Here is a 26,374-nt window from a genome sequence, read left to right on the forward strand (position 1 = left end):
CTGAGTTTGGGAGTCGTGAGCAAAGCAAACGAGAATGGGATGTTGGTGGACCGTGCTCACCACTGCGAGCAACGCACAAGGCAGTTGGTGGTGTCGAACGGTGCGCCGCCGCGACAGCGATATCGCGCGATAGCGACACCTCGCCTCCGTCCCACTTGCCCGCTGCGCCGCCAAACAACGAATGTTGCCATTTGGACTGCAACAAACTGTCGCAAAAACCTCAAGACGCAGAATAATAAAAAAAGTAAAAACGTCGCAGAAAAGTCCAGACGTCTTCCAAGCCGAAGCAGCATGTCCGCAGCCAAGATTTCTGACAAGAAAAAAGTGCAAAAAGAATGACAAAAATATGATTCGAATTCTGGATGTCCAGATGGTTTGTTCCAAAGATTAGGGTATTGGAGTATTTTGGGCCAACTCACGGTCACATCCGGTAAAAGGCAGGAGATGAGTTCGTATGAGCAGGCCCACTCCGATGGAAGGAAGGAAAAGACCTAACCTATATACTGCCATTTGCTCGTGGGTGCCCCACCACAGCGGTTGGGCAGCACCAGCGCCCACCAGCGAACATCAACAAACACCACAACCACAACAACCACGAGGTGAACAGTGCTCTCGCTGAATGGCTCGTGCATCGCTACGTTTCACATCTTTTTAAGGATTTCAGACGCGACAATTGGATTTTGCGGTTTGTGGAGTTGAGATTGATGGAGTAATCAAAAGGAGCATGTTTCTTGAAGGCAGACCTGGAAGATCTATGTGCATCCATTTGGCAGATACCCAAACGGTGGTTGTTGTTCTGCAATTCGGGCTCTCTATCATGTCTTTTGCTCTCATTGTCATGAGCATCGTCAATTTCTTCTTGGTGTTTTGGAACCTCACAAGATCTATGTAACCACACATTCTCGATTACATGCACATGTGTGGTTACATTTCTTCTTGAGCTGTCCGATATAGACCATGTTGTTTTTCATCTATTTCTCTCTAATATCGAAAGCAGGCCTAATATTCCTTTTCGTCCTAATCACATGGCTCAAAATCCCTTTCTACCATGAACCTGCCCTAATTCACTCCATCAACTTATCAAGCTCAATGGACCCTTGAACTTTTGATTGTGATTAAAGCCTCTGCCTGCCATGTTTTCAAGCTCCCACCTCCCCCTCATATCAATCATCCTCAATATCATCATCACTCAGCACCAAGCTCTGAATCCCACCCAGCTCCGCTGCCTCCTGCCCCTGTCCACTACCATGCACCCTACTGGCCGCAGCCCGATTAAGGATCGCACCCAGCCCTCTCTTGTTTCGCCCGGGACTCGTCGCTTCCTCCACAGGTTTATCTGTAGCCCAACTCTCAGTAACCCCAGCCTCCTCCGCTCCTACGGCTTCGTCTTCATCCAACTCCTCTGTTGCGGGGGGTCCAATGCCCTGGAATGACACGATCTTGTCTAGGTCCCGGATACGCATGGAACCGAACGAGCAGCGTCGACGACGGGCTATGTGGGCCATGTAGGGGAGACGCTCGAGAACCATTTCTTGTCGAGCGGAGGAGCCAAGTGAGAGGAGAGGAGGCGCGGAACTACTTGACGCGGTGGTCTGTTCTTGCCTGGCTGGTTGAGGCCTTTGTGTCGTAGCCCAGTTTGTTACGCTGTTATTGTTCGGGTTCGCTGTCGAAGATGGCCTCTGGAACGCCAATGCCCCGCTGGTCAAACTCATCGTCGCGGTGCCGCTCTGCGATAACGTCGTGCCGTCCTCGCCTTTGAGCATCTTTGTAGCCCACATGTCCACACAACCTTCCAGCTCTTCTTTGGCTCTCCACAGCTTGAGGTAAGCCGGGTAGAACATTTTGAACGCGTCTCCTCCCCCACGACCCGACGTGGGGTGTGTCTGCCGTTTTACGGGCGACGGCAAGGAGAACAGCAGGCCGCGAACGGCGACCTGGAATGCCATCTCGTCCTGCCGGAGTATATGGCTACCTGCATCCTTGCCGCCGTAGTTCCCACCGGCGAATGCTCCTTTTCCACCAAAGAAGATGTCCCAGGATGGACAAAGAAGGTCGGCTTCGGACAGGTAATCGAGACATCCGTTCATGTAGTCTAGGGAAGAATTAGGGTCGAGGGGACTGCTCTCGCACGACAGGGCGTAGTTTTCGTGTAAAGCCGCAATGAAGGTCTGGGTATCAGTACCGAGCTCGTCAATCAGCGTGTCAACAGCAACTTCGGATTTCTTCGGCCTGGACAGATGTGACATGTAGTTAGGCAGCGTCTCTGCTTTTGCTTCTTCAGACCCCGGGGGAAACGGCTGCTCTGCCCTTTTGTTGTATACCACTTTGCCAACCGCATGGAAGATACCCAGGGTTGCCTCCCGCTGAGATATCAACTCAAGGCTTTCTTGCTCACCCTTGGTCAGCGCTGCATCCTTTGATCCTTTTTTGGTCTTCGTAAAAGCAATCTTGGATCCCCAGTCGGCGTCATCGTCGCCCTTGACACAGAGGAACTCTAGCGATGCGATTGCATTTCGGATGTCTCCAATTTCTCCAAGACGTTTGAGCACCAGTGGTCCTGGGGTCCTACGGCGACCCGACCTTCGAGCCTCCTTCTTCACAACCAGCTCCAAAGCTTTAGCGAGGAGAGAGGGCGCAATGGGGTTGAATTCGATGGCACCTGTCCCGGGGTGTCGAAAAATCTCGGGACCTAGTAACCGATGTGCAGTAAAGCTGTCCGCGGAAGCAGACGTTGTGGTAAGCAGCGTTTCGGATATTACCATTACTATTGGAACGATCGAGTCTGCAGGTGGCGCCTGTGCAAAGGTTGTAAGTGCTGGAGTATTAGCCGCCAAGAACTCGAGGATTGTGTTCCTGAAGTTTGTCAAGGCGGTGGATGATCGCTTGAAAGTGTTTGGAAATTCCTCAATTAGGATCAGCCTTCGGCCCTGCTTTGATGTGTTAGTGGTGGGCGCCGGTGCCGGTGGAGGTGAGTCCCCTTCCAGGTCCAGCTGTCCAAACTTCCCGCCTCTTCCCAAGAACTCTTCGAACTGCGAAGACGCAGATTGCCATCCCTGAGGAGCACCGTAAGAACTTGCTGGATTTCTCCATTCAAGAACCTCGCACTGCATGTCCTCGGCCAGGAGCTTCAGAGTGGTCGTTTTGCCTGTGCCAGCAGCACCCTTCAGCACTAGGAGGCGCTGCCTCATCCGGCCAGCAATAACGTCCTCCAACCATTTCCGCACATCTCCCACCTTCCTCTTATGTACCGCCAGCTCCTCGAGGTTCGTCGGTGCAAATCGTTCGGACCACGGTCGAGAATCGTCTTCGGTTGGTGCAGCTGGGGCAACCGCTAGCCTGGCCGGCCTCGATGGCTTCAAGAATCGCTGACCCGTGGTCGAGCTTAGCGTACTAGCCTGGGTGCTGAACACCGAGCTCCCTTGGGAAGTGCCTTGCGAGTTGTCTTTGAAGCGCCTGTGAGCTTGCAGTCCGACAAAGCTGGACGCTGCCGTCTTGGACAGAGCAATGTCGTCATCAGACTCGCTTATGATATCCTCCAGAAAATCGCTGAGGTCCTTGCTGCTCACGCCCGATGCCGCAGACGGTTGGCTCCTTTCTGCTTGCTTCGAGAAGAGAACCTTGAGGTCCCCATTTCTCCCATTTTCCTCTGTTTTGAGTTTCTTCTGTGCCCTTGTCCGTGACTTGATCGGGCTTGCGCTTGGGCTTCTGGGGGCAGCTTTTGGCAGTCGGTTCTGGAGCGTGGAAGACGATGTAGCTGGAGGTTGAGATCTTGCTGAAGCGCGCGTAGTTCTCGTAACGGGTCGAACGGGACTGGAAGATTCCGGTATTACTTCGAGGAGGTCGTCATCATCTGGCTTGGCGGACTTGTTCGCGACGGGGGACGCGATGAGGAAGCGCTTCAGGGTGTTTTGATTGTTTTGACTCGTCTGTTTCTTCTCGTCTTCTTCGGCGTCAGAGTCGTCGACAATGGTCCGTTTGCGTCGCTTTGCAGCCGGCGCCATTGCAAGTTTCGCAGGTGCGTGCGACACGGAATTGGTCACATTGCACGGCGGGATGTAAGAGAGCTGTTAAAAAAACGGCGGTTGTTGAAGCGACGAAGTTCCAAACTAAACAGAAAACCATCATGGAGGCAATCGCGATAGGCGGCACTCGGCTACCGCGACCTAAACTGCACGGCCCTGGCCCGAATTTCCAGCGCAAACGCACGATTTACAGGGAGAACTAAGCCAACCCTAACCCTTTTGTCATGTGAACCGCCCAGCACTCGCTCATCAACGGTAACACTCGTATGAAACCAGAACGCCTTCTCAACCGCTGAATCGATTATTATGGTGGTTTCATCATTAACAGTCTGATAAGAGTTTGTAAAGGGCATTGATAATGTACAGAGAATGCAACACTTTGCTTAATCATCACCGAACTCCAAACCCATAGGCCTCCAAACTACCACCATCCCTCGAAATCATCCGCAAACCGAACCGCGGCTGCGAGGAACCGGTCATGGACATCGCCCCAAGTCCTTGCCGCCTCTCTGATTGACCGAATCCCTGTTGAGTGTGTTAGTAAAGGGATCGGAACCAAGAAGTATCAAGAGGGCAACCAACCTTTCACATAATGAGCATCCTTCGCAAACCGACCGTTCAGCGCCTTGTCCTCAACATAGTTCCAGCTCTTCCCCTTCAGGTCCTGAGGGATGTAATCCGGATCGACCTTGGGGCGTAGCACAGCAATGTAGGCTGCCAGGGTAAGGAGCCACCATTGCCTCACGAGATTGATGTGGAACTTGACTGGTACGAAGGGGAGCAACACTCGAACGGCATGGCTCGTTGTCAATACGTGGACAAGGAAGAAGTTGTAAGAATGCGTCCCGGGTGGAACAGATGCAACCAGGAGCTCAATTGCCGCTTCCTGGGACTCGCGGAATTGCTCGACGGGGTTGGACAGTTCCCAAGCATTCCAGTACTCCAACACCAGTGGCTCGGCCTTCTCGAAGAGTACATCGACGTTCTCGAATTTGGCCTCGTCAAATAGGCCGTCAAATCGGCTGTCGTTCGCTACCTTGCTCAGGAGCTCAGAGGGCGATGTGGAGGTGAAGGAAGACTTCTTGGTGTACGATGAGTCGTCGATGTACTTGTGCAAGTAATTGTACGTCGAGGACGCCAAGCTTAGAGCTTCAATGGCGAGCTCTCTATTATCGAATTCGTAGGCATAGCCCAAGTGGATGAGAGGATGGCCAACTGTATGACTTGGTCAGCGGAATGAACCATGACCTTGGAGGTTGAAATTGAGTACTTACGACTGGAAATGAGACCATTGATCAATGGCTGCTTGCCCCCAAACATGAACTCCTCAATAACCTGCTTCCAGTCATATTTGTACTTCATGACCATCATGTCCTCAAAGAAGTCAACATAGGCTCTCTGATACCGTCTGTCACCTAGGTTATCCCTCCAGTCTGCCTCGGAGACCTCAGAAGGCGAGTCCTTCCATGGTTCCAACGTCTTGGACTCTTCCTCATAGATGTCATACAGCTGCGGTGCCTGAGCGCCCAGTTTATATGAAGAGCAGAGGATATGTGCCATATGGTTGTCATATTGCAGGTCATGGTACAAGATGGAATGGTTCACATGGTTAGCCCGTAAGAGGTGCTTGAGTGTCCGCGGCCGCTTGTCTGCGTCGGTCTCGATGTTTTGGACTTCGACGGGAGGAACGTCGATGGCTCTGGGCGCCTCACCACCAACCAGCCTGTTGACCAGGGGAACATAGGAAAGGAGACCTGCCATGGTCAAATCGACGTAACTGATGTTTTCTTCTTGGTATCTCGACGGGAGATTGCGAGACAAGATGATGTTGTAGAAAAAAACACGCCACTGCAATCACATGGGATGGAGACAACTCAATGAAGCTCTCAGGCGATACAGAAGGCACCCCGGCGCTCGCTAACAATTTTGTTGGGGGCGGTTCAGTTGGGATTCCACTGATGTCAACGGCAACTGGACCTGTCGGTCGATCCCGTTCAACAGCCAGCTGGCAGGCACCTCGCTGGCTTCCCCGCTGTCGTCATTGCCAAGCTCTTTAATCCCCACTTTCGCTCCGTGAAGCCCCACCGTCGTCGGGACAGAACCGGCCGGGTCGGCGAACGGGCCAGGGCACCGTGCCCCTCTTCCGCCATGTGGATGTGGAACGACCCATCCGCCATCGGGGACCCTCATACCCATCCCGTCCCGCCCAGCTAGGTCAAGGTAGGAATAGACCGGATTGGCAGAGTCATCCATCTCAAACCGCGATATCGTATCATCTGATCTTGAACATAAACATCAAAGACTCCTCAACACAAAAACCACACATTCACAATGGCGCCCAAGGCAATCATTGCACCCTCCATTCTGTCGGCCGACTTTGCCAGCCTCGGCCATGACTGCTCCAAGACGATCAGCCAGGGCGCCGACTGGCTCCATGTCGACATCATGTAAGACTTCACTGAGAGTCACTCACCCACAATCCAGCGGGCAGGCATGAGAGACTAACACGCTCAACAGGGATGGCCACTTCGTCCCCAACCTAACCTGGGGCCCTCCCATCGTCGCCAAGATCCGCGGCCACGTTGACAAGCCGACCGAGGCCTATGGCAAGGGCACCTTCGACTGCCACATGATGATTGCCGAGCCCAAGAAATGGGTCAAGGAGTTCAAGAAGGCCGGCTGCGACCTGTACTGCTTCCACTACGAGGCCGCCTTCTCGACGGCCGCCGAGTCGCCTGAGGCCAAGTCGGACGAGAAGACCAGCCCAAAGGAGCTGATCAAGTACATTCACAACCAGGGCATGCTGGCGGGTATTGCCCTTAAGCCCGCGACGTCTGTCGATGTTCTCTGGGAGATCTTGGAGTCTGAGGACCCCAAGGAGAGACCTGATGTGAGTTTACACCTGCTCTCACCCCTTACCTAAGTTTGGTGTGTCTACTAGTGCTGGACTGGTCTTGTGTAAAACGGGTGAATAAATGGAAAATTTGAAGAAAACAAAGAGTCGGAAAAGGGAAAGTAAAAATACTAAACACCACGTGTGACAGATGGTCCTCATCATGACGGTCGAGCCCGGCTTCGGCGGACAAAAGTTCATGGCTTCCGAACTGCCCAAGGTTCAGGAGCTCAGGAAGCGGTATCCCGAGTTGAACATCGAGGTCGACGGCGGCCTTGGACCCGCCACCATTGACCAGGCGGCGGATGCGGGTGCGAACGTTATCGTGGCTGGAAGCGCGGTCTTCGGTGCCCAGGATCCGTCCGAGGTTATTGCGCTACTTCGCGAGGCTGTCGAGAAGAGGAACGGCAAGCTATGAGAGGGATTTCGACCAGAGTGGAAGAGGGGAGGAGAGTGAGTGAGGGAACGTACAGACGTCGTGTGTGACGATACCTCTAGTGAGTGCGGCATAGAAGGGCATGAAGGCTTAGACTGTAGATAAGGATTGTAGATAAGGACTGTGAGCTCATCATGGGAATATTTCGCTAATTCAAAATACCCCGAGTACAATGAGAGTCAGAGAATCCTTCCTCCCTGTCTTATACGAGATCGCCGATTCAAACAATTCACAACAAATACCACAGACGATATCAGACCTGAGGGATGTGAACAGCTACTCCCTCCTTGCCAGTCTCAAGGTCTTTTCCGTAGATGACACCTACACCCTTGGTAGCATTGTGCACTGTTCAGAGACGTACGTCACATCTTTTGCTCAAGTCAAGACAAGCTGTCCCTGAGTTCTGTAAAGCTCCATCTCAAAACACTCATGACTTCAAACTGAAGGGCTCGTTCTTGTAAAAGAATGAAAGAGCGTTGAAGTGGAAGTCAACCGGGCCACTTTAGGTGCTGCAGGTACGTACCGCGTCGTTATCGATAAACCGAATCATGCGATATCTCGGGCGATCCCTGCCTTTCTGGCCTCTTTTTCGTGGGGAAAGAGGATCCGACATACAGGCGGAGACAAAATTTTTGGAAAGCTTCTCCACTCTGGTGGCTCGATAAGAGCTGCGATAACTTATGTATCAGCCCACGGCACCTTCCTGGCCAGCACTTTTTCTCCCGCTGCATTTGCACTTGCACACTGTCGCCTCAATTGGGGCTCGAACTTTGTGCAAATCAGCCAATCGACCTGCCCAAGATGGTGAAGAGAAAGGCAGACAATCAGGCGCGGTCTGGCAGCAAAAAGTCGGCCAAAAACTTGAAGAGATCGAAGAACAGTAATGCGTCCACTGGTCCCCATACTCGCCCGGCTTCCAGTTGTGGCTGACCCGCATCACCGCACACAGCTCTCTCCCCAGAAGACACCAAGGCCCGTTTCCGCAAGGGGCTCTTCGATCAGTCCGTCCTTAACGAGTACACGCAGGAGTATGCTTCCTCGACCCCATACAAGCACACTGTTATCAACAAGCTAGTCGACGACTCCCTCCTCCGCAAGGTCCGCGACGAGATCAAGGACAATGTCTCTTTCACTCCCAAGGAGACCGACATCTACAAGATTCACCAGAGCGGCGATCTCGCAAACCTCGACGGTCTCGACGACGATGCCCTGTCCAAGCTGCCCTCTCTCCTCGCCCTTCGCGACGCCCTTTACTCGGAGACCTTCCGCAATTACGTTTCCCACATCACCGACTGCGGTCCCTTGAGCGGACGTAAGACCGATATGGCCATCAATGTCTATACGCCGGGCTGCTACCTGTTGTGCCACGACGACGTGATCGGTTCCCGCAAGGTCAGCTACATCCTCTACCTGACGGATCCCGATACCCCTTGGAAACCCGAGTGGGGTGGTGCCTTGCGCCTCTTCCCCGTCGAGGACCGTGAGGGCAAGGACGGCGAGATTGCCAAGACACCGCTCCCAGACCCGGTCAAGGTTATCCCACCGGCGTGGAACCAGTTGTCCTTCTTCGCTGTCCAGCCCGGAGAATCTTTCCACGACGTCGAGGAGGTATACCATGCTTCCAAGGAGGAGCTGGAAAAGCAGGGTGGCCGCATCCGTATGGCTATCAGCGGATGGTTCCATATCCCTCAGATCGGCGAGGATGGCTACGTTGAGGGCGCGGAGGAAAAGGCTGCCCACAAGAGTGGTTTAATGCAACTGCAGGGCAACCCAGATCAGTACGACCGCCCAGTAGCGAAGCCCGTGCAGGTGGAGAAGGAGTCGAGCAACGAGGATGAAGAGAACACGTTTGACGAAGCCGACTTGGAGTTCCTCCTGAAGTATCTCGCCCCTACCTACTTGACCCCCGACACGATCGAGAACATTGCAGACCAATTCGAGGAGCAGTTCAGCATTACCCTGTCCGACATTTTGCATCCCAAGTTCGCTGCCAAGATCAAGGAATATGTCGAGGCTCAGGAGGCCAAGAAGCTTCCCGAGGTTAGCGAGGAGATCGAGAAGTCCGGGTCTTGGAAGGTAGCTCGCCCGCCCCACAAGCACCGCTTCTTGTATCTGCAGCCAGGCGAGGAAAACGCCGAAGACTCGCCCATCAAGGAATTGCTGGAAGTTCTGTTGCCATCAAGACAGTTCCGTCTGTGGTTGCAGATGGCGACAAGGTCGACTATTGAAGGTCATGATCTCCTTGCTAGGCGGTTCCGTCACGGCAAGGATTATACTCTTGCTACCGGACATGATGGCAAGGCTCGCCTGGAGCTTAACATTGGCCTGACTCCTACGGAGGGATGGGGTGATGTGGAGGAGGATGATGAGGATGAAGAGGACGAGGAGGAGTCGGAAGAAGAGGAGGTTAAGGGCAAGGGCAAAGGCAAGGGCAAGGCCACCTCTAACGGCAGCTCGAAGGATAAGGGCAAGGGTAAGGCCAAGGCTGTTGAAAAGGAGGAAGAGGCTGATGAGGAGACTGTGGAAGTTGGCGGCCACGAAGTGTACATGGCCGGCGACGATGATGAGGATGAAGATGCGGCTATCTACAAGACCAGCGAGGACGACGACAACATTCTCTTTTTCCAGGCGGCTGCTTGGAACAAGATGACACTGGTGCTCCGCGACAGAGGGACACTGCGCTTCGTCAAGTATGTTAGCCGCGCTGCCAAGGGTGACCGATGGGACGTTAGCGGCAGTTACGAGATCGAGGAACAGGATGAGGACCCCGATGCGGAGGAGTTGGCTGAAGGAGCTGAGGACGACGAGGAAGGCTCTGAAGATGATGAGTTCAATGGCTTCTCGGATGGTCCGGATGGCACCGGTTCCGATTAAGATGTGAGCATCTAGAAGTACATGTAAGATTGTGAAAGATACCCGGCAATAAAAGATGACATAAGACAATGGTGGCTTCACTATGACCATCCGTATTCGGGATGGATTAACTGGGTCAGCTGAGCCTTTGTTCTTGAGTTTCGCTGGATGAGGGAGGAGTTAGTTGGTCTAATATTTGATATTTGACCGCTTAACCGGCAAACTGCTCTGATGGGCACGACGAAGAGGTGGGCTATAAATCGTCAAAAGGGAGGATAACATCACGACCTCGCTAGGCGTTGACTATGCCCTGCTTTTGCCTTTTGAGCTGACAGACGAGCAGCACAAAGACAAGACCAGGTTACATCTAGCTGACTGGCTTCCAACACAGCCCTCAAGGTTGTGCACGTGTAGTTTTTGATCGCCCTTCCTCAACCTGTTCCAGTTGCTACACTGCCTATTTTGCCGAGGTGTACTTGGGGGTTGTGGTGCGGTTCGGTGGTGGGACCTTTCCTCAACCCCCTACTCATTAAGTAGGGGGAAAAAGTATTCTAGGACAAACTTTTAATTTGGGATATCTGGAATGTTAGCGTGTACTATAGGAAACTAGTAGTAGGAAGATGCAACAATAATAACTACATCTACCAATTTTCTAAAATTCTAGCAAAAATCAGGAAGCAAGAAAGAGGTATAAGAAATACTCTCTCAAAGTTGCAAAAAATCATCTTTTAAATTGGGTAAATGGTAGCTTTTGGACTTTGCATTGATACTAAATATTATTATTTTTAGTATCGCGAAACCGCCGAACTAAACCACACTTCAACAACAAAGAGATATACGACTTGGGGATTCCTCAACAACGACCCGACCAAAATTAATGCAACTTTAAAAACACCTCTATTAGAACCTTCTTATTCTTCCCAATTTTTTCCAGATTTTTAGAAAATGGTGGTATAGTTGAAAGGTGGTTGCGTCTCTCCCACTAACACTTTTCTATAATGCATCCTAACATTTCAGATTGTCCCAGATTAAAAGTTTGTCCCAGAATATTTTTTCCCCCTCTTTTATAAGAGGGGGTTGACAAAAGGCTCCAACCAAGCCGCTCGACAACCCCCAAGTAAGTTTCTTGGAGTTGGAGAAAGGATAACGTCATGAGCCATACCTCCAGAAATGATGACCTTTTAAGTTATGGCAAGAAGCACCCCGCACGGATGAACATCAGAGCCATCATCTCGCTCATCAACTGTTGTCTTTAATCACCACAGTATAGAGAGCTCTTCAACAGTTGATATACTTATCACCACTTACAACTGAACAAAGGTGCTTGTACCCAATTGGCACCAACGAATCAACGATACACAAGCGGGCACTTTTGTGCGCCACTCCACGCTGACGGCGTGCTGGGAGTGCACAAAAAGGGTGCACAAGTCAAAGGCGGGGCGGGGAGATCAACTGAATGCAATTCCCCTTTTGGCTCTTGAGCAGTATCCGCATGTGGATGACAAGCTGGATGGCTGCCATGGCACAGGCACAGTGTCGCTCGAGTGTCCCTGAAGACTGCAGGTCAACTACTGCAGCTTGTGCAGCTGGCAAACTAAAAACGGCCCAAGATCGTACCCCGCGGTCCCACTCTGGGCGCCGTCGTCCAATGGAGATGCAACGGCCCCGAGGGTCCCGTCGGCCAGACCGTCTTTGAGGACCATTGCGGACCATTGAGGACGTGGAGAGAGTGGCTCGGGAGTGGGAACTAGTCCGAGGGAAAAGGACTTTTGAATAGGGATGTTCGCTGCTTTTGATTTGTATTTGACCGATTTCATCTGATTTATCCTTCCATTTGGAACTCTTAGAATCCCAGACCACTGCACCTTCCATCGCATCTTTAGCTCGAGGCCCCTTGAAGAGGAAGTCGGCACAGAAACTCGGACGAATCCGCTGCCAACCATCTTTCTTCCCACGCCTGCACTCTTAATCGCAAACCAGATCCTGGACCGCCCAGTGTCTCCCGTCTACAACCAACAACAGAATCATACTTTCGAGTTTCATATAGTCTCCGACTTCTCTTTACCACGATTATACCTGGACCCTGTCCGTCGTAACGTTGTATAGCGGACCGACTTGACTCCTCCATCAGCAAACAAACGAACTCTGCCACCATGCCGCTTCGGAATCCCTTCGCGCGCCGGCCTGGCGTTGCCGTGACCCAGGACGAGAACGTCCGCCCCGGTTCCGACGCCGGTAATACTGACCCTGCCCATCTTGGCTTCGAGAGGGTAAACACGGTCGGTTCTAGAGCCTCGTCGGCCTTCAGCATCCGCAGCAACAAGAAGGGTCCAGATACTGGCGAATACAAGATGAGTGGTATGACAAACCAGGCCCCTATCAACCAACACCGCCTCAACCCCCTTCTTAACCACCGTCCATGCAGTAGAAAGCGCCATTATGCTAACTCGTCTTGTTGGTTTCAGTGGTCAATGGCAGTGGTGTATACTTGCCGGTATGAATTGAAATTCCCATGTGGCGTGGCTTAGAGAAACAACCCAAGCATAGACATCTGACAGGGGTAATCGCAGCCGTCCCCCGTCGAGAAAGAAGCGATTTGGCCCAGGAAATACCTGTCGCGCAACTCCACCGACACAAGGAGCAGTGTTCCCGAGATTGAACACTTCTCCATCTCCAGAGAGTCCTTTGACTCCTATAGGAGGTCCTTTGTATGTTTCCGACGCATCCATCCCGCCTACAGGGCCATGACCGCCGTACACATGGCTGACCTTGGTACACTTTCCTACTTTTAGGACATTTCCGCAAAGAGCCCCATATCTCCCACATCTCCCACCACGGGCAATTTCACTTTCGCCCCGCGGCAGAGTCTCGACTCGGCTAGGTTCCCACGCATGCCGCGACAGTCGATGCTAAGTGAGCGCCGCTTCAGGCGGGACTTTTCTAATACTCCGGAAGAGAGCTTCGAAGAGGTCGGCCTTAACGACGACAAGCAACAGGCCCAGCCGGCCAAGAGGCGCGGCTTCTTCTCCAAGTTTGGCTCCGATGCCCCTGAAAACGCCACCCCTCTGAAAGAGAAGGAGAACGGGCAAGCCATGTCGCGATTCCTCCCCGGCCGGAAGCGGGGACAGAGCGGACAAGGGGCAGAACTTATGCCTGTTGCTGACCGACCATCCACCGCCACCACCTTGCAAGAACAGGAGGTGCAGTCATGATTCACGTCCCAAGTGGAATCCTCTTTCTCTTCTTTTTGGCTTACCGATATTGGGGTGCAAATAATGCCGGGTTGGGTCATGTTTAGGCTTACATACATGTCAACCCGTGGGCTTTCGACTGGTGGACTACTTAATGAAGTCACGCACAATGTTAGACCGTACACTTAGACGGACGTCACTCGCTCATGGAGGATGACGAGGGGTATGGGATAATGGCTTTTCGGCGTTCTTGGGTAATGAGGATATTGCTCTTATGACACAGTATATACAGGCATGATCAACAAAACTACAACTTAATGAATTGAGTAATTATCACCACTTCCGCTCACTCATAGCTTGAAGTCAGACCATATTGTGCTTCTAAACAACAGCTTTTTATTTGTTCATCACTCGTGGTATCTTGGTATTTACTGCGCCTTGGGATCCTTCTTCAATGCCTCAAGGCCCTGAATGAGATCGTCCCGGAGATCTTCCCAGGCCTCGACGCCGATACTCACGCGCAACAGCCTCTTATCAATACCCAAATCGCTCATGGCGCGCCACTCGATCAAGCTCTCAACGCCACCCAAGCTAGTAGCATGGTGGAACAAGTGCAACTTGCTAGGGAACCTCTTAGCCTGCTCCTCCGACTGGAGATAAATCGAAAACACCGGTCCGAAGCCACGAGGCATCTGCTTCCTCAACCAGCTGCCCTCCTCCTTGGCCTCCGGCTGCTGCGAAGCATGCTGGATCCTCGTCACGAATTCACTGATCAAGCTGCCCTCCTTCGCCTTTTCCTCCACCAACCAATCCACCAGCTTCTGCGCGCTCTCCGCCTGCCTCTTGATCCGCAGTTCAAACGTCCGCAAGCTGCGCACGCCCAGCCACCCCTCCAGACTCCCCAGCACCGCGCCCACGTGCAGCCTCTCCTCCCTCAGCTCCGGCAGCCACTCCTCGGCTTTATCGGGGCGGAACGCCAGCACGCCGCACAGCATGTCGCTGTGTCCGCCGAAGTACTTGGTACCGCTGTGCATGACGATATCCACGCCAAACTGGAACGGGTCCTGCAAGGGCGGGGGAGCAAAGGTAGCGTCAACGGTCAAGTAGCAACCCAGCTCGTCGGCCTTGCGCCGGTAGTAAGCTAGGTCGCGGGCTTCGCCGGTGGGGTTGAGGGGCGTCTCGACGTGGATGATGTCACCCGGTTGAAGCTTGGCGAGGTCGGCGTCGGACTCGAGCTCGAGTTGTTCCAGTCCGTTGAGCTTCTTCATGAGTTTGAGAATGCCGTGGCAGCCGTGGTAGCCGCCGCCGATGGCGACGCGGCGCGGGTTCAGGAAGACGATCATGGCGTGGAAGGCGGAGAGGCCGGAGGCGTAGGTGAGGACGGGGGCACCGAGGATGGAGGTCAGGATGGCTTCGAGGCGGGTGGAGTTAGGGGCTGAGTCGCGGGAGTAGATGTGGGAGTCGTATGGGGCGTTGGGCTGGGGTTTTGTGTTAGTGATGGCTGTTCATGGTGGTGAATGATGGTGATACTCGTCTGAGCTATAATCGCCCGTGGCTAACGAGTAGAGAGAGGGAAACATACGTTAAGGTTGGCCCATGGCCTCAAGTCGTCTGGGTTTTCGGCATAGCGAAAGGTGGTGGAAACGTGCATGGGAGGCGCAACGGCCTGGTGGTTGTTGATGTAGTCGTCGGCGTGAACCGAGAGAGAAGCCATCGACAGCTCCTTGTTAGGGAAAGCCGCGGCGAGCTTCTTGGGGCCGTCGAGGACGGGGTTTCCGGTTGGCAAGGACATGTTGATGGTGTTGATACTGACGGACTGAGATGCACAGCTTGGTGAGAAGTCAGAACCCGACTTAAAGTTTCTGAAACTCGGTTCTATCAACCTATTTATATGAACCTATACAGCGGAGAGAGATGTGTCAGAGTCCAGGGTACCATTCTACCCAGATGAGGGTTAGATGCCAAAGTCCTAGCCACCTGATTTACAAGTTTTGGTAAATATGGGTTACCCCCAGAACCCCCAGGCCTTCTTGAGAAGGGCGCACGAGTTAGACACATATAGAATCAATCATACTAGTAAATTTGACAAGATGGTGTTATCGCAAAGTCGTCGACCCGAAGAAGAAAGTGGAATCATGTCGCCATGAGGAAGCATGGTGACTCCCGGGTCCAAACTAGCCTTAATAGCCTAGCTTGAGCCCTAGAGCGCCCTTGGAGTCTTGGACACATCCACTCTTCTCGCCGTGGTCGAATGCCAGTTCGATATTGGCGCGGGGCGACTCCATAGTTGACAAAAAGTCTCCTCAGCTCGTCATCGCAAGGGCGGGATGGGACCCATCGGATGCGGAGCGGATGGGGTAGCAAGGGAAATGCTTATGCAGAAGACAATCCGACATGTACCTTCCCACGCCCAGGCAAAAAACCTAAGTCCCGGATACTTTTGCTAACCTTTCTTCCAACCGCTGTATTAACTTCACTACAACCCGATATAAAATTAACCCGAGCAAAAAGCCCCCTTTTGGGCGCGCTGAATTTACTGGTGCTATCAGTTTTTCTATGCAGTGACTTTTCGTAAAGTTGTGACGAAAGCGTCGAAAAAAAGTGACTTTAGGATGGACGCAGGACTTGGCGCCAAGACACAGCTTAGCCACCAGAGGGCGAGAAGGTACATGTCGGATTGTCTTCTGCATAATCACTACCGTAGCAAGAGGGGCTCCTGAATCGGGGCCCGGCACGTTAACGAAAGCTTTGACCATCTCGTGAGTAATACAAGAAAATGCGTACTGCACTCAGCACTGTGATGGAGTTCAGATATCGCAAGAAAGATCTCGTCCGCCACCAAGCCATCTGTTGAGCCGTGCCAGCCTCATTCAGGTGCATTAAACCCAAAGATAGAAGCCAGAATGGCGCAGCTTCTGTTTGGTTTCCAGAATATGGGGATGGCGGTTTGGAAGATAGTGTTGTTGACGGTTGTTGGAGATTGGAGGTTCTTTGGTTCTTCGGAGTTAACTTGGAGAGTCACTGCGTTTCCTGTGTAGCAATACAGAAAGGGCATCCACTTCATGGTCGCTTTCGCACAGACCCGTCCAGCTGTTGAGGTCCCGTTCTGGCGACAACCCTGGATCGTCCCGAGGCCACTGGAAGGATTCCGAAGAAAGAAAACAAAGACATTCTAGAAGACTTCTTCTCCACTTGAAACAACCACTCATTCCTCGGGGCTACGGAGCTTCATTGATTACTCATTTGATCACTGATCATTCGCTAGAAGCCCGAAGTTTCTGTCTGCCATCAGCGGGTGTGACCGCGTGCCCGGGATGTTGACGACGACGACGACGGGAACCCAAGAGGCTCTAGCGGCCGTTGGCTTTCCTTACGGACGTCGACACCTCGCTTTCGTGTTCGAGGCTCCAAGCATCGCCCCCTTCAGGAACGTGATTGTCGAAGGAGCTCTGAAACATCGTATCCGAAACATAACGGTATCCAAGGGACGGGTAAGCCGAGCATACATGCATATCGACATCCCCAAATCTCAGAAATGATCTCCCGGCGGGAGAAAAAGAAGATTCCATTGCTTCCATGGGCCACAAGGTGGCGCCCCCTTTGACGTCGAATGGCGGCATTGTTGGCAGTTATCAGGGGCTCCGTCTGTCGCAGATGAACAAGCAAACACCACCCCACGTGGAGAACAAGACCGTGAAGAAGACCAAGAGGAGTGTGTGCAAGCGTGCAATCTACACCATCCTGGAGAGACATCCCAGTCATCTCTTCCCGATTGAGACGACTGGCTGCAGCATGGCTTCATTGGCGAATTGGCCCCTAAGGCAAGCCGACTATGTTTGACACCGCAACGGTCCGAAAATGGCACCAAAGTCACTCCCATCTGATCGTATCCCAGGGTGTCTTTCACCCATCCACACGGCTTGTCATGAGTCGGGGCCCTAATATGTTCAGTTTGTGGGGAGATCATCGAACGTCGACGCTCGTCTCCCTTCAATACCGGCACACGGCGTACCGGCATCATGACGTCCTCCTCGACTCGTTATCAAAGATCGACGACCGGAGACTTTGGCCACCCTCCCACCCCAGGAAATAACGGTCTGTTTCAAACGATGGCTTGATATGAGCCTCCGGAGAAGGCTTAGTCGCTTCCGGGTCGGATAGTCTCTCGGATGGTTGCGCATGTGTATATCATGTCCCGCTCTGGCCCTCCCCCCGATGCTTCCACTCCTTTAGTTGTTTGCTGATCTTACGTCCGTAAGGAAAGTCAAACAGAAACAGCCACCATGCCTAGAACGAAAGATGGAAAGATCACAAAACCGACGGGCGAGTCTCAAGTCCGGAGGAGGGGACGGCCGGCGATAGACTGGACGCCATCACGAAAGAGGAGACTTCTCCGATTGTATCTATGTACTCCTGAGTCCGGCCTGTCGTTGAAGGAGATCCTTGACCTCCTTGCCGAGGGATCGTTCCAACCAAAGTAGGACATACTCATCTTCTCCTGCCGTTGACCATCAACGCTGACTTGCAATTTACAGACCTCGACATACACAATGTCTCCTTAACGAGCTTCTATCCAAGTCCTACCGCCAGAGGAGGCCCAAAAACCGAGCGTCGATGGAAAGGCGACTGGCCTATCTGAGGTCTATGAGGGATGGCCGTCCAGTTGCTGATCCACCCAAGGGGGACGAGATTGACTGTGGCATTCTTCTGGCCAGGAATCCGTCCAAATGGCGGCAGCAGTCCCCTGGTACCAACTGTCCGACGAAGAGTTTGGGGCGAGAGATGACCCGGCTCAGTATATCGCACCATTTGGGGTTGGAACAGGCGAGTGCAAGCGATCTGAGCCCGATACCGCCAGGTTCTTCCACAGCAACAAGCTTCGACTCGCCGGAAGCCGAGATGTCTGCCCCTGAGGTACCAGCTTCAACAGGGAGGATCTTCAAGCACCACTCTAAGACCATCAAGGAGAGGCGATGCAGTCGGGTGGAAAGTTTGAGAGTGAAGCTTCCGGGACGCACTTCGTCATTCTTGGCCGACGTTGTTAGTCTCTTGAGCGGACTGTCCATATGCTCGAGCAGTAACGCCTCTTCTTGTGCCTCTCCCCATTGGAACCAGCGTTCCTTCTTATCCAGGTCAAATTCGTCAGCCACGCTATACGAAGGACGAGGGAAGAAGAAGTCTACAATGCCAGAGGGCAAGGCCATGTCTCCTGAAGACCCGATAGACTATAGCGACAAGTATGTGCAAAACGCCGACAGCCGGGCAAACCAAGAGCTTCTCAAACACTGTTGCAGCAAAAAGGCATGGTGCATCCACAAGCGCATCAGTGCCGTGTGTTTTGGCAACCGGTCGGCCGATACCTTTGTCTGCGCCGCCGAGGAGGTGAACGACCAGGACGGGCTGGGGAACACCGCACTTCATGTTGCCGCCCGATGGATAGCTCCCGGGCCCGTCCTCTTCCGGATCATGACGATATCGACAACCATAACCCTCAACACGCCTAACCACCTCAGCGAACTCTTCCTTCACGTGCTCAACCCTAGATCACTTGACATCAACGAGCTCGCTCACTTCACAAAATATCTCGTCGGCCGGAAGTTCAACTTTTGCCAACTGGACTCTTCCGGCATGACATTCATCGAGCGCCTTCTTGCTCGCCCTGACTTCACTATCGAGGCCCTCGAAGCCATCTTCTCCTACCTCCCCGAAGCCACCCGTCTCTTTCTCCTCAGGCATCCCTCCAGCCCCAGCCTCAACCCTCATCATACCCCTCAACCGCCTCTAATCCAAGCTATCCGGGCTCGTCTAAACGTTATCGAAGGCAACAGCCTCATCCCCGACCCCTCCCAACTCGAAGCCGCCTCAGCCTACTGCGACTACTTCCTCGCCCGCTACGGCACCGCCTACCGCACCGTCTGGATCAAACCCCCCTCCCTCTTCTCCCACGTGCCCGTCGACCCTCAAGGGCGCAACAACCTGCACCAAATCGTCGCCTCCCTCAACGTCGGGCGCAACGTGTGCCCGCCCACCGCCGAAAACCTCTGCTACTACACCCCCCCTTCTTCCACCCCTCCCCCGCCCCCATCCCTCAGCGACACCAGCTTCCTCGACCTCGACCTCGACGTCGTCGAACCCACCGCCATCATGGCCGTCAACCCGCACCAAAGATCCACCACCACAACCACCACAACCACCAGCCTCTCCTTCCCCCAAGTCCTCGCCCTCGCCCTAGCGGGCGACGTCCCGGAAGACCCCAACAACCGCGACCTCCCCCACTTCCGCACGCCCCTCATGACCCTCCTCCGCGGTTTCGCCTGGGGCAACCACCACCCCCACCCCCACTATCCCCAACGACCATCCGACATGCTAAGAGAATACCTCCACCTCCTGCTCGCGCACGGCGCGCGGCCCGAGCTGGTCGACATCGACGGCAACAACGCCTTGCATCACGCTGCTGAATTGGGACTGTTGAGTGCCGTGGTGGTGCTGTGCAATCATGATCCGGACTTGCAGAGGACGATGAATCGGACGGGCCAGACGCCGTTGGATTTGGCGATTCAGAGGATGAGCGTTAAGGGTTACATGCCGATGACGGAGGGGATGAGGAGGGTGGGGAGGCATGCGGAGGTTGTGCTGTTTTTGGAGACGGGGGTTGTGATGGGGGATGAGTGAGTGAGCGTCTGTCTCTAGGGATTGGGTTGTACGATGATGGCTCTGTTTTTTTTTTCCTCTCTTTTTGTTTTGGCGTTTTTGTTTGACTGGGTTTGGTTTTCCGTGGATAATGTGTTTTGATGTTGACGTGATAGATGCTAGAACTAGACCTTATACCTTTGTCGTCCCTCGTTTATATGGACTTTTTAGTTATATAGTAATTATTAATGTAATATAATCGTGGTTTCAAACTCCAACGGCAGACATTTTCTAATGCGCTCCCACGATCAATGTGGCAACTCCGGCACCGCCGCTGTTATAGAGACTGGGAGGCCTCAGTCCTTCTTGAATAACACTCGTGTCTTGGTTTTGAAACTCCAAGCCAGGTTGACCGCAAAACGTAATGATATTGTTCCACTGCGGACTGCTCTTCCGTGGTGACTATTCCCACCAAAATTGGTGTCTCCGCACCTTTTCCTTAACGCCAACATGCAATATAGTAATTCAAATAATCCCCGATCAACGAAATGTTTATTTACCCCGTCGCCTCCTCCAACAGCTGCGTCACGGTAACAGCTTTATACCCCCTCCTCTGCATTTCGGGCAACACCTTCCTCAGCATGGGCGGCGTCCAGCTCCTCCGATCATGACAAATAATGATCCCCCCGGGGCTCAGCATACTGAGTATATGCCTCGCATTCAACCACGCATACCCAATCTGCGCATCATGCGGATATATGCTCCCCAACACCAATCTATACCCCAACTTCCTCACCAAGCTCAACATCCTCTCGCTGAAAAATCCCGATCCAGGCCGGTAATATTTCCCCTCGATGACTTTATCTTCAACGGTCCCTCCTTCTCTTGTTCTTGTATCTGTTGTCGTATCTGTCCCATCTGTTGTTGTCCCCCCAGCACCAGCTCCAGCACCGGAGCTACCACCACCCGGCCACACCCTCCCCTCAGCTTCATAAGCCCCCCTAATCAACCCCTCCACCTCCCTCATCTGCCTTTCCAGCTCCTCATCCCCCAACTGCCTCGCCATCTCATCATGCATCCCATGATTCCCCAACTCATGTCCCTGCCTTACAATCTCCCTCAGTATCTCCTCCCTGCCCCTAACCTGTCCACCAATAACAAAAAACGTCGCGTGCGCGCCGCCGGCTTTCAAAGCAGCCAGTATCTCTCGCGTATGATCGGACGGCGCATCGTCGATAGTCAGGGCCACGATCTTGCGGTGCGGCGGTAGCCAAAGGCGCCAGAGGACGTCGGTCCAGCGTTGCGAGAAGTACCGGATCAAGGAGGAAGGGGGTTTGTAGACGGTGTAGAAGGGGAGGAGGAGGATCAGGGGCAGGATGAGAAGGAGGAGGAGGAGGGTGGCCATGCGGGCGCGGCGGGTGCGGCGGTGGAGGATTTTCGAAGGGAGGGCGGCGAAGAGGCGTGGGAGGAGACGTGGCATGGCCGTAAGGATAGATGGTTGAGGTCGAGGTAGGGGGGGTGGGGTTATAGCGCCATTCCCTCGTTCGTTGCAGCTTGTAGTGTGGAGGGAGTAGGTCGAGAGTTTGACGGGAGATATGATGAAGCTGATATCGATCGGTGTTTATGTCTGTCGTCTGCCGAGTGTGAAACAAAGGGCCACGATCAAAGAGACGGGAGTTGAATAGGAGAAGCAGCGGAGAGATGGAGAGACGCGACTCGAGGAGCGGACGCAATCAATTAAACCGATAAGCGATAAGGCCATCAAGGGACCGATCGAGGGGATTGTGGGGTTCATTGTGGGACCGTGTTGCCGGAGGAGCAACGCTTTCACCGGCAAAGCTCCTGAAGTCGCCGAAAGATCACACACAACTATTAGTGGCAATGCTTCTTCAATTGGAAGCTAGACTGCGTAAAAGACAGTGTCTCAATGTTTGGACAACCCAATGAACGTGGTATTTCCTTCTCCGAGCCAAAACTCGATATTTTCCTGAACGCCATATCCGTATGCCCTTACACATTGTTGCCTTGAACCAAAAGAAACTCCAAAATGCTCCGTTATGCCCAAACCAGAGTACAACATGATGAGTATCACGTAAACTTCTTCAGATCCTCCTTTTCCACCGTGCTCACAAAGGCGTGAGTGAGGAAGTGCATCCATATCTTGTTCTGCTTCTTCTTCCCCTTCTTCTTGTGCTTCTTCCCACCCTTCTTCTCGTCGTGCAACTCTTCGTCGTCCGAATCATCTTCCGACTCCTCATCGTCATTTGGGTCATCATCACCATCTTCTCCCTCGTCTTCATCTTCCACGTCCTCAAAGAGATCCTTATCCTCCTCCTCTTCGTCCTCGGACTCATACGTGACATCCACGCCCTTAGCCTTGCCCTCGTTAGGCTGCTTACTGATTCGGTACGCAAGATCAACATAGCTTTTGACCGTGAGATCACCCAGCTTGTACAGCTTGTCGTCAAAGGTGCTGTACTCCACCTCGAAGTTGAACTGGCGCGGGTCGGGCTCTGGGTGGGTGGGCTTCTTGTTGCCGTGTCTTCCTTTTCGCCAGCGGAGAAGCCAATCGACCCATGTCTCATCCTCTTCATTATCACTCGACAGCGCAGGACGGTCCTCGGTAGTGATATTGTTGATATGCGTAAGGTTGGCAAAGTACTGAGTGTAGCCGGTCAGCGTAAGGGGCTGTGGGGAGTAGGCCGGTCCTGGCGGTGAGCTCTTCGCAGGGGGGTGGGGAATGAGGAAGTCGGGCTCTTTGGGCTTAGAGTCACCGCCCTTGTTCTTCTTCCCCTTTTTCTTCTGGGCGTCGATCTCGTCGTCTTCTTCGGTGTGGGAAAGGTGTCGTCGCTTGAGGTCGAGGTGCTTCTGCCTGTCATTTTGCTCCAGCTCGATTGGCATCACGTTCTTGGCTGCGTCCCTCCAAAGGGGCGTGTTCTCCAATCCCGAAGTGTTGTACTCGACGATACGCAGGGCAGGGTAGTAGTTCGGAACGATGCTGGGGCTGACGAGCGAGAGTGAGTAGCGTTCACCCCACAAGTCGGTCTTCTTCTTCTTGCCCTTCCGTCCCTTCTTGCCTTTCTTCATCTTGCTAGGGCTCTTAGAGTCGGTGGGAGGTGGTTGAAGTTTTGCCCAGTTCTGGCGCAGCTCTAGGAGGTAGTCAGCTGCTCCCGTGATCGAGAGCTCGTCGTCCATGGCCTCCCGAGTATCAATGCTGTCATCAGCCAGGCCAGCGAGTAGGCCCACGTTGATGTCGTGCTCATCGTGAATGACGAAATGGTCGATGTTCATATGGCCAAACAAGCCGCTAACGACCACATCCCGATACTGGCGGAGCCACAAACTGTACTTTTGCCAGCAATTCTCGTCCCACAGCTTCTTGCTATCTGTCCGCGCAGGAGGGACATGACCCGTGAGGATAGCCTTCATGCCGCGCTCCCGCATGATCTGGAGCTGGATACGCAACCACTCCATCTGCTTGTATCCAGGCTCACTGGGCCTGGCGCAACCGTCAGTCCCGGCATTGCGATCGAACAAGTACAGGGTGTTCAGGCTGAACACGGCGAGCCTGTCCGGGATAACCTCGACGTAGAACCATCCTCCGAACTGGAAGCCATGGCGCTGTTCTTCCGGGATAAAGCGACGCCAAAGATGCGTGTATTGTTGCAGCCAGGGGTTCGGCCCCGGGAGCAGGATGTTGTGCGGCAATATGTCATTGTTCCCTAGCGTCGGTACAATGGGTATTTCGAGATTTTGGCCGGTCGAATCGGAGAAGAGTTCGGCGATCTTGTCGGCGATCCAACGATTGGTACCCAAAACTTGGTCGGCACTGCGGGGGATCTCCTCGTCGCTGTCATGGCGGGCGGTATCACCGGTCCAGATGACAAAATCGATATCGTCTTTGATGTTGGCGGCTATCCAGTCAAAGGTCGCGTTTATGAGGGCGAAGGGCGTGTCGCAATCGGAGACCTCGGCGCCGTAAACGCCGGCAGGCCCTTTGCCGCGGTGGCAGGCATCGGCTTCGTCTGTGGAGGAGTGCGGCTTGTAGAATTGGTCGGGATGTAAATCTGGTACGACGAAGCGATTAGCTCTGGGTAAATTGGAAGGCTGCAATCGATACGCACCAGTGATGTGCAGAAATTTGCCGTGTAGTTTTCGCGGGGCAGCAGAGTTTGCGATGGGTTGTGCGACTGTTGCTGTCTGTGCAATTGGGATGTTGGATGGGACGGCACCCGGTGGGCTGGCAATGACGCCATGCCACAGGCAGGCCAGCCCCAAAATGCACCGGCTGAGTGACATTGGACGGTGCTGCCTTTGGGACTTGGAGACTCTGAAGACTTTGGAGTCGTACAGAGGAACAAAGTTGAAGATATCCTCAAGGTTAGCAGGTAAAAGGGGCTCAACTATGCTTTTACATAGTCGGTGGCGTGTTTTGGAAAATTCCTGCAAGTCGGCCGGAGAAAGATTCAGTCAAAGGGAGCCCAAACCAAGACTTTTCGACGATCGGTGACCTTCTTCTATTTGACCTTGGCTTGGTCCTTGGCAACTTGGACCCTGAATAGTGGACTGTGGGCATCACTGACCGCAGGGGCCAAGTGGAAACACCGAGTTGGCATCTGGGGGCTGGAACCTGCCTGACCTCGATTGAATGGATGGGCACCCCAGCGGTCAGGCGCACACTTGCAAGGCATTGAGGTGCTTTTTTTGCCCTTTTGGTAGTTTGATATAGGATCGTCCTCAATGTGGTCGTCATTCACACGCCTGAGATGCTTTGCTAGGTAGACATCAACTCTGTTAACACTTGATCCTTTTCCCATTACTCTTTCCAGTTTGTAGATGCAAGATATCTCTTGAGAAATGAACATCTAGAGGCGGTTCAAATTCCCAAGAAACCAGACAGATATCACGACTTTGCTATCGTATAGTCAGTGCGAGGCTTATAAGTCGTACGAGGTCGTACTTCAGATGAAACCTAACACCATCGAAGATGGCCTGCAAGAGACCAATATCTCTTCAGGATCATCCCCACGTGTAACCCACAGATGATGCGCATTGATGCGCCAGATGTGTCCTCGAGCTGAGACATGGGAGCAGCCTGATGAATCTTCTAGAGGCTGCCACTCCGAGTCGTGTGCATTGGTAACTCCGAACGAAGAGGAGAACAGTCAGGCGCCGGCTTGTACATACAAGTGTGCATCGTAACACCACGGGAATCATGTCCCCGTGAGCAAGCCAAGAAGAGCTGTCAGTTATCTCCGTGGGGTGTAATGGTGTTGTACATCGAGGTTGACTTCTTAATGTTTGGTGGTGCATCGATCATGAATCCATGGCATTGAAGAAAACTCTCCACTCGACTTTCAGCCCGCAGCACTGCCGCCGTCCATGCCGCTGCCGCTGCCGCCAGCTCGACGTCGACAGCGCGCGGGGCAAGCACAGTACGATCAACCCTTCACTGTCATTGGACACTGTGTGGTCTCGGCGCCCATATCTTAAAATTTTCGCGTCGCTCTTTTCTCCTATTCCCTTTTTCTTCTTCATACATATAATCATTTTAACGCAACCGGCGCCGCCTCCAAGGACTTGATTTCCCCGTGTCCTGCGAGTGCTCATAAATACCAGTTGCTAGAGTAACGCCGAACAGTTTGAGGGAATCCGGAGCAAATGCTGTGATGTTTTCCCATGAAATCCCGGTTACATGCCCAATCGTCCACTTGATCTTTTTTTTTTTTATGTCTCTCAAGCATGTGATATTGCTCGAGGTATTGCGCGAAAAGAACCGCTCGAAGAAGCTGAATCCGTGTGCTTCCCTCGTCGTGACCAAGCCCGACCGCTCGACAGCAAGCAGTCAGTGTTTGGCAAGGTCGCATCTGATTCCAGCCAGCCTGCGAACCGGATTGCGTTCTTGCTCGTGAACGACCGACCGGACAGCTGAGCTTCGGCTTCCCCAATGCGAAGTCCCCAAGCCGTTGTCGTCGACATCGCTTCCGGTCGGCGCTGCCGAACGGCGACGGTCCCTCCATTGAGATGCGCTCGAAATGCGTACCGTCAATCAGTCACCGAGCTGAGCGCAAGACCTTGTGACATTCAGAACAGCCAACTTCGTCTCTGGGCCGTTTCCATTTCCCAAGTCATCTATTTCTTGAGATTACCTACTTGTATGTACTGTAGCATCCTGTTCCGGAGGATCGCCCCGACTCGACGCTTCGCATCTTGGCAGGTGGTGCCAAAAAAAGACTACACATGGGCTCACCAAAAAACAGTGGGCGTGTATGTACTGTTTTTTTGGCACCACCTGCTTGGATACGGCGTGACACCACGAATATCATCCGTAGACGTACCATACATTTAG

The 26,374-nt window shown here is 53.2% G+C and overlaps 9 protein-coding genes across 9 annotated transcripts; 4 read left to right on the top strand and 5 right to left on the bottom strand.

Moving 5' to 3' along the window:
- Nucleotides 1-1,031: 1,031 nt before the first annotated feature.
- On the bottom strand, nucleotides 1,032-4,163 carry B0H65DRAFT_63585 (putative RAD17 protein). The gene has a single exon (XM_062831187.1). It carries the CDS (start codon nucleotides 3,999-4,001, stop codon nucleotides 1,164-1,166), a length of 2,838 nt encoding a protein of 945 aa, XP_062687308.1. The 5' UTR covers nucleotides 4,002-4,163; the 3' UTR covers nucleotides 1,032-1,163.
- A 139-nt stretch (nucleotides 4,164-4,302) lies between these two features.
- B0H65DRAFT_453632 (uncharacterized protein) lies at nucleotides 4,303-6,108 on the bottom strand. Its single transcript, XM_062826155.1, has 3 exons — nucleotides 5,297-6,108; nucleotides 4,605-5,237; nucleotides 4,303-4,547 (listed from the first exon to the last, which is right to left on the bottom strand). Exons 1-3 carry the CDS (start codon nucleotides 5,781-5,783, stop codon nucleotides 4,444-4,446), a joined length of 1,224 nt encoding a protein of 407 aa, XP_062687309.1. The 5' UTR covers nucleotides 5,784-6,108; the 3' UTR covers nucleotides 4,303-4,443.
- Nucleotides 6,109-6,112: 4 nt separating this feature from the next.
- B0H65DRAFT_63621 (ribulose-phosphate 3-epimerase) lies at nucleotides 6,113-7,428 on the top strand. Its single transcript, XM_062831188.1, has 4 exons — nucleotides 6,113-6,242; nucleotides 6,324-6,469; nucleotides 6,540-6,912; nucleotides 7,067-7,428. The coding sequence occupies exons 2-4, from the start codon at nucleotides 6,354-6,356 to the stop codon at nucleotides 7,331-7,333; spliced, it is 756 nt and encodes a 251-aa protein (XP_062687310.1). The 5' UTR covers nucleotides 6,113-6,242; nucleotides 6,324-6,353; the 3' UTR covers nucleotides 7,334-7,428.
- Nucleotides 7,429-8,152: 724 nt separating this feature from the next.
- Nucleotides 8,153-10,225, top strand: B0H65DRAFT_505755 (Oxoglutarate and iron-dependent oxygenase degradation C-term-domain-containing protein; the record flags this gene model as incomplete). The annotated part of the gene is made up of 2 exons (XM_062828011.1): nucleotides 8,153-8,231; nucleotides 8,301-10,225. The coding sequence occupies 2 exons, from the start codon at nucleotides 8,153-8,155 to the stop codon at nucleotides 10,223-10,225; spliced, it is 2,004 nt and encodes a 667-aa protein (XP_062687311.1).
- Nucleotides 10,226-12,357: 2,132 nt separating this feature from the next.
- B0H65DRAFT_505756 (uncharacterized protein) lies at nucleotides 12,358-13,416 on the top strand (the record flags this gene model as incomplete). Its single annotated transcript, XM_062828012.1, has 4 exons — nucleotides 12,358-12,562; nucleotides 12,670-12,698; nucleotides 12,775-12,912; nucleotides 12,997-13,416. The coding sequence occupies 4 exons, from the start codon at nucleotides 12,358-12,360 to the stop codon at nucleotides 13,414-13,416; spliced, it is 792 nt and encodes a 263-aa protein (XP_062687312.1).
- A 407-nt stretch (nucleotides 13,417-13,823) lies between these two features.
- B0H65DRAFT_415480 (pyridoxal phosphate-dependent transferase) lies at nucleotides 13,824-15,187 on the bottom strand (the record flags this gene model as incomplete). Its single annotated transcript, XM_062823989.1, has 2 exons — nucleotides 13,824-14,873; nucleotides 14,978-15,187. The coding sequence occupies 2 exons, from the start codon at nucleotides 15,185-15,187 to the stop codon at nucleotides 13,824-13,826; spliced, it is 1,260 nt and encodes a 419-aa protein (XP_062687313.1).
- A 2,360-nt stretch (nucleotides 15,188-17,547) lies between these two features.
- B0H65DRAFT_63756 (uncharacterized protein) lies at nucleotides 17,548-20,263 on the top strand. The gene is made up of 2 exons (XM_062831189.1): nucleotides 17,548-17,872; nucleotides 17,931-20,263. Exons 1-2 carry the CDS (start codon nucleotides 17,679-17,681, stop codon nucleotides 20,065-20,067), a joined length of 2,331 nt encoding a protein of 776 aa, XP_062687314.1. The 5' UTR covers nucleotides 17,548-17,678; the 3' UTR covers nucleotides 20,068-20,263.
- Nucleotides 20,264-20,278: 15 nt separating this feature from the next.
- B0H65DRAFT_453647 (uncharacterized protein) lies at nucleotides 20,279-21,724 on the bottom strand. The gene has a single exon (XM_062826156.1). The coding sequence runs from the start codon at nucleotides 21,503-21,505 to the stop codon at nucleotides 20,582-20,584; it is 924 nt and encodes a 307-aa protein (XP_062687315.1). The 5' UTR covers nucleotides 21,506-21,724; the 3' UTR covers nucleotides 20,279-20,581.
- A 297-nt stretch (nucleotides 21,725-22,021) lies between these two features.
- Nucleotides 22,022-24,512, bottom strand: B0H65DRAFT_63773 (uncharacterized protein). Its single transcript, XM_062831190.1, has 2 exons — nucleotides 24,150-24,512; nucleotides 22,022-24,092 (listed from the first exon to the last, which is right to left on the bottom strand). The coding sequence occupies exons 1-2, from the start codon at nucleotides 24,322-24,324 to the stop codon at nucleotides 22,114-22,116; spliced, it is 2,154 nt and encodes a 717-aa protein (XP_062687316.1). The 5' UTR covers nucleotides 24,325-24,512; the 3' UTR covers nucleotides 22,022-22,113.
- Between the last annotated feature and the right edge of the window lie 1,862 nt (nucleotides 24,513-26,374).

The sequence above is a fragment of the Neurospora tetraspora genome (assembly GCF_033439725.1).
Source record: "Neurospora tetraspora strain CBS 560.94 chromosome Unknown B0H65scaffold_1, whole genome shotgun sequence".
Taxonomy (NCBI): Eukaryota; Fungi; Ascomycota; class Sordariomycetes; order Sordariales; family Sordariaceae; genus Neurospora; species Neurospora tetraspora.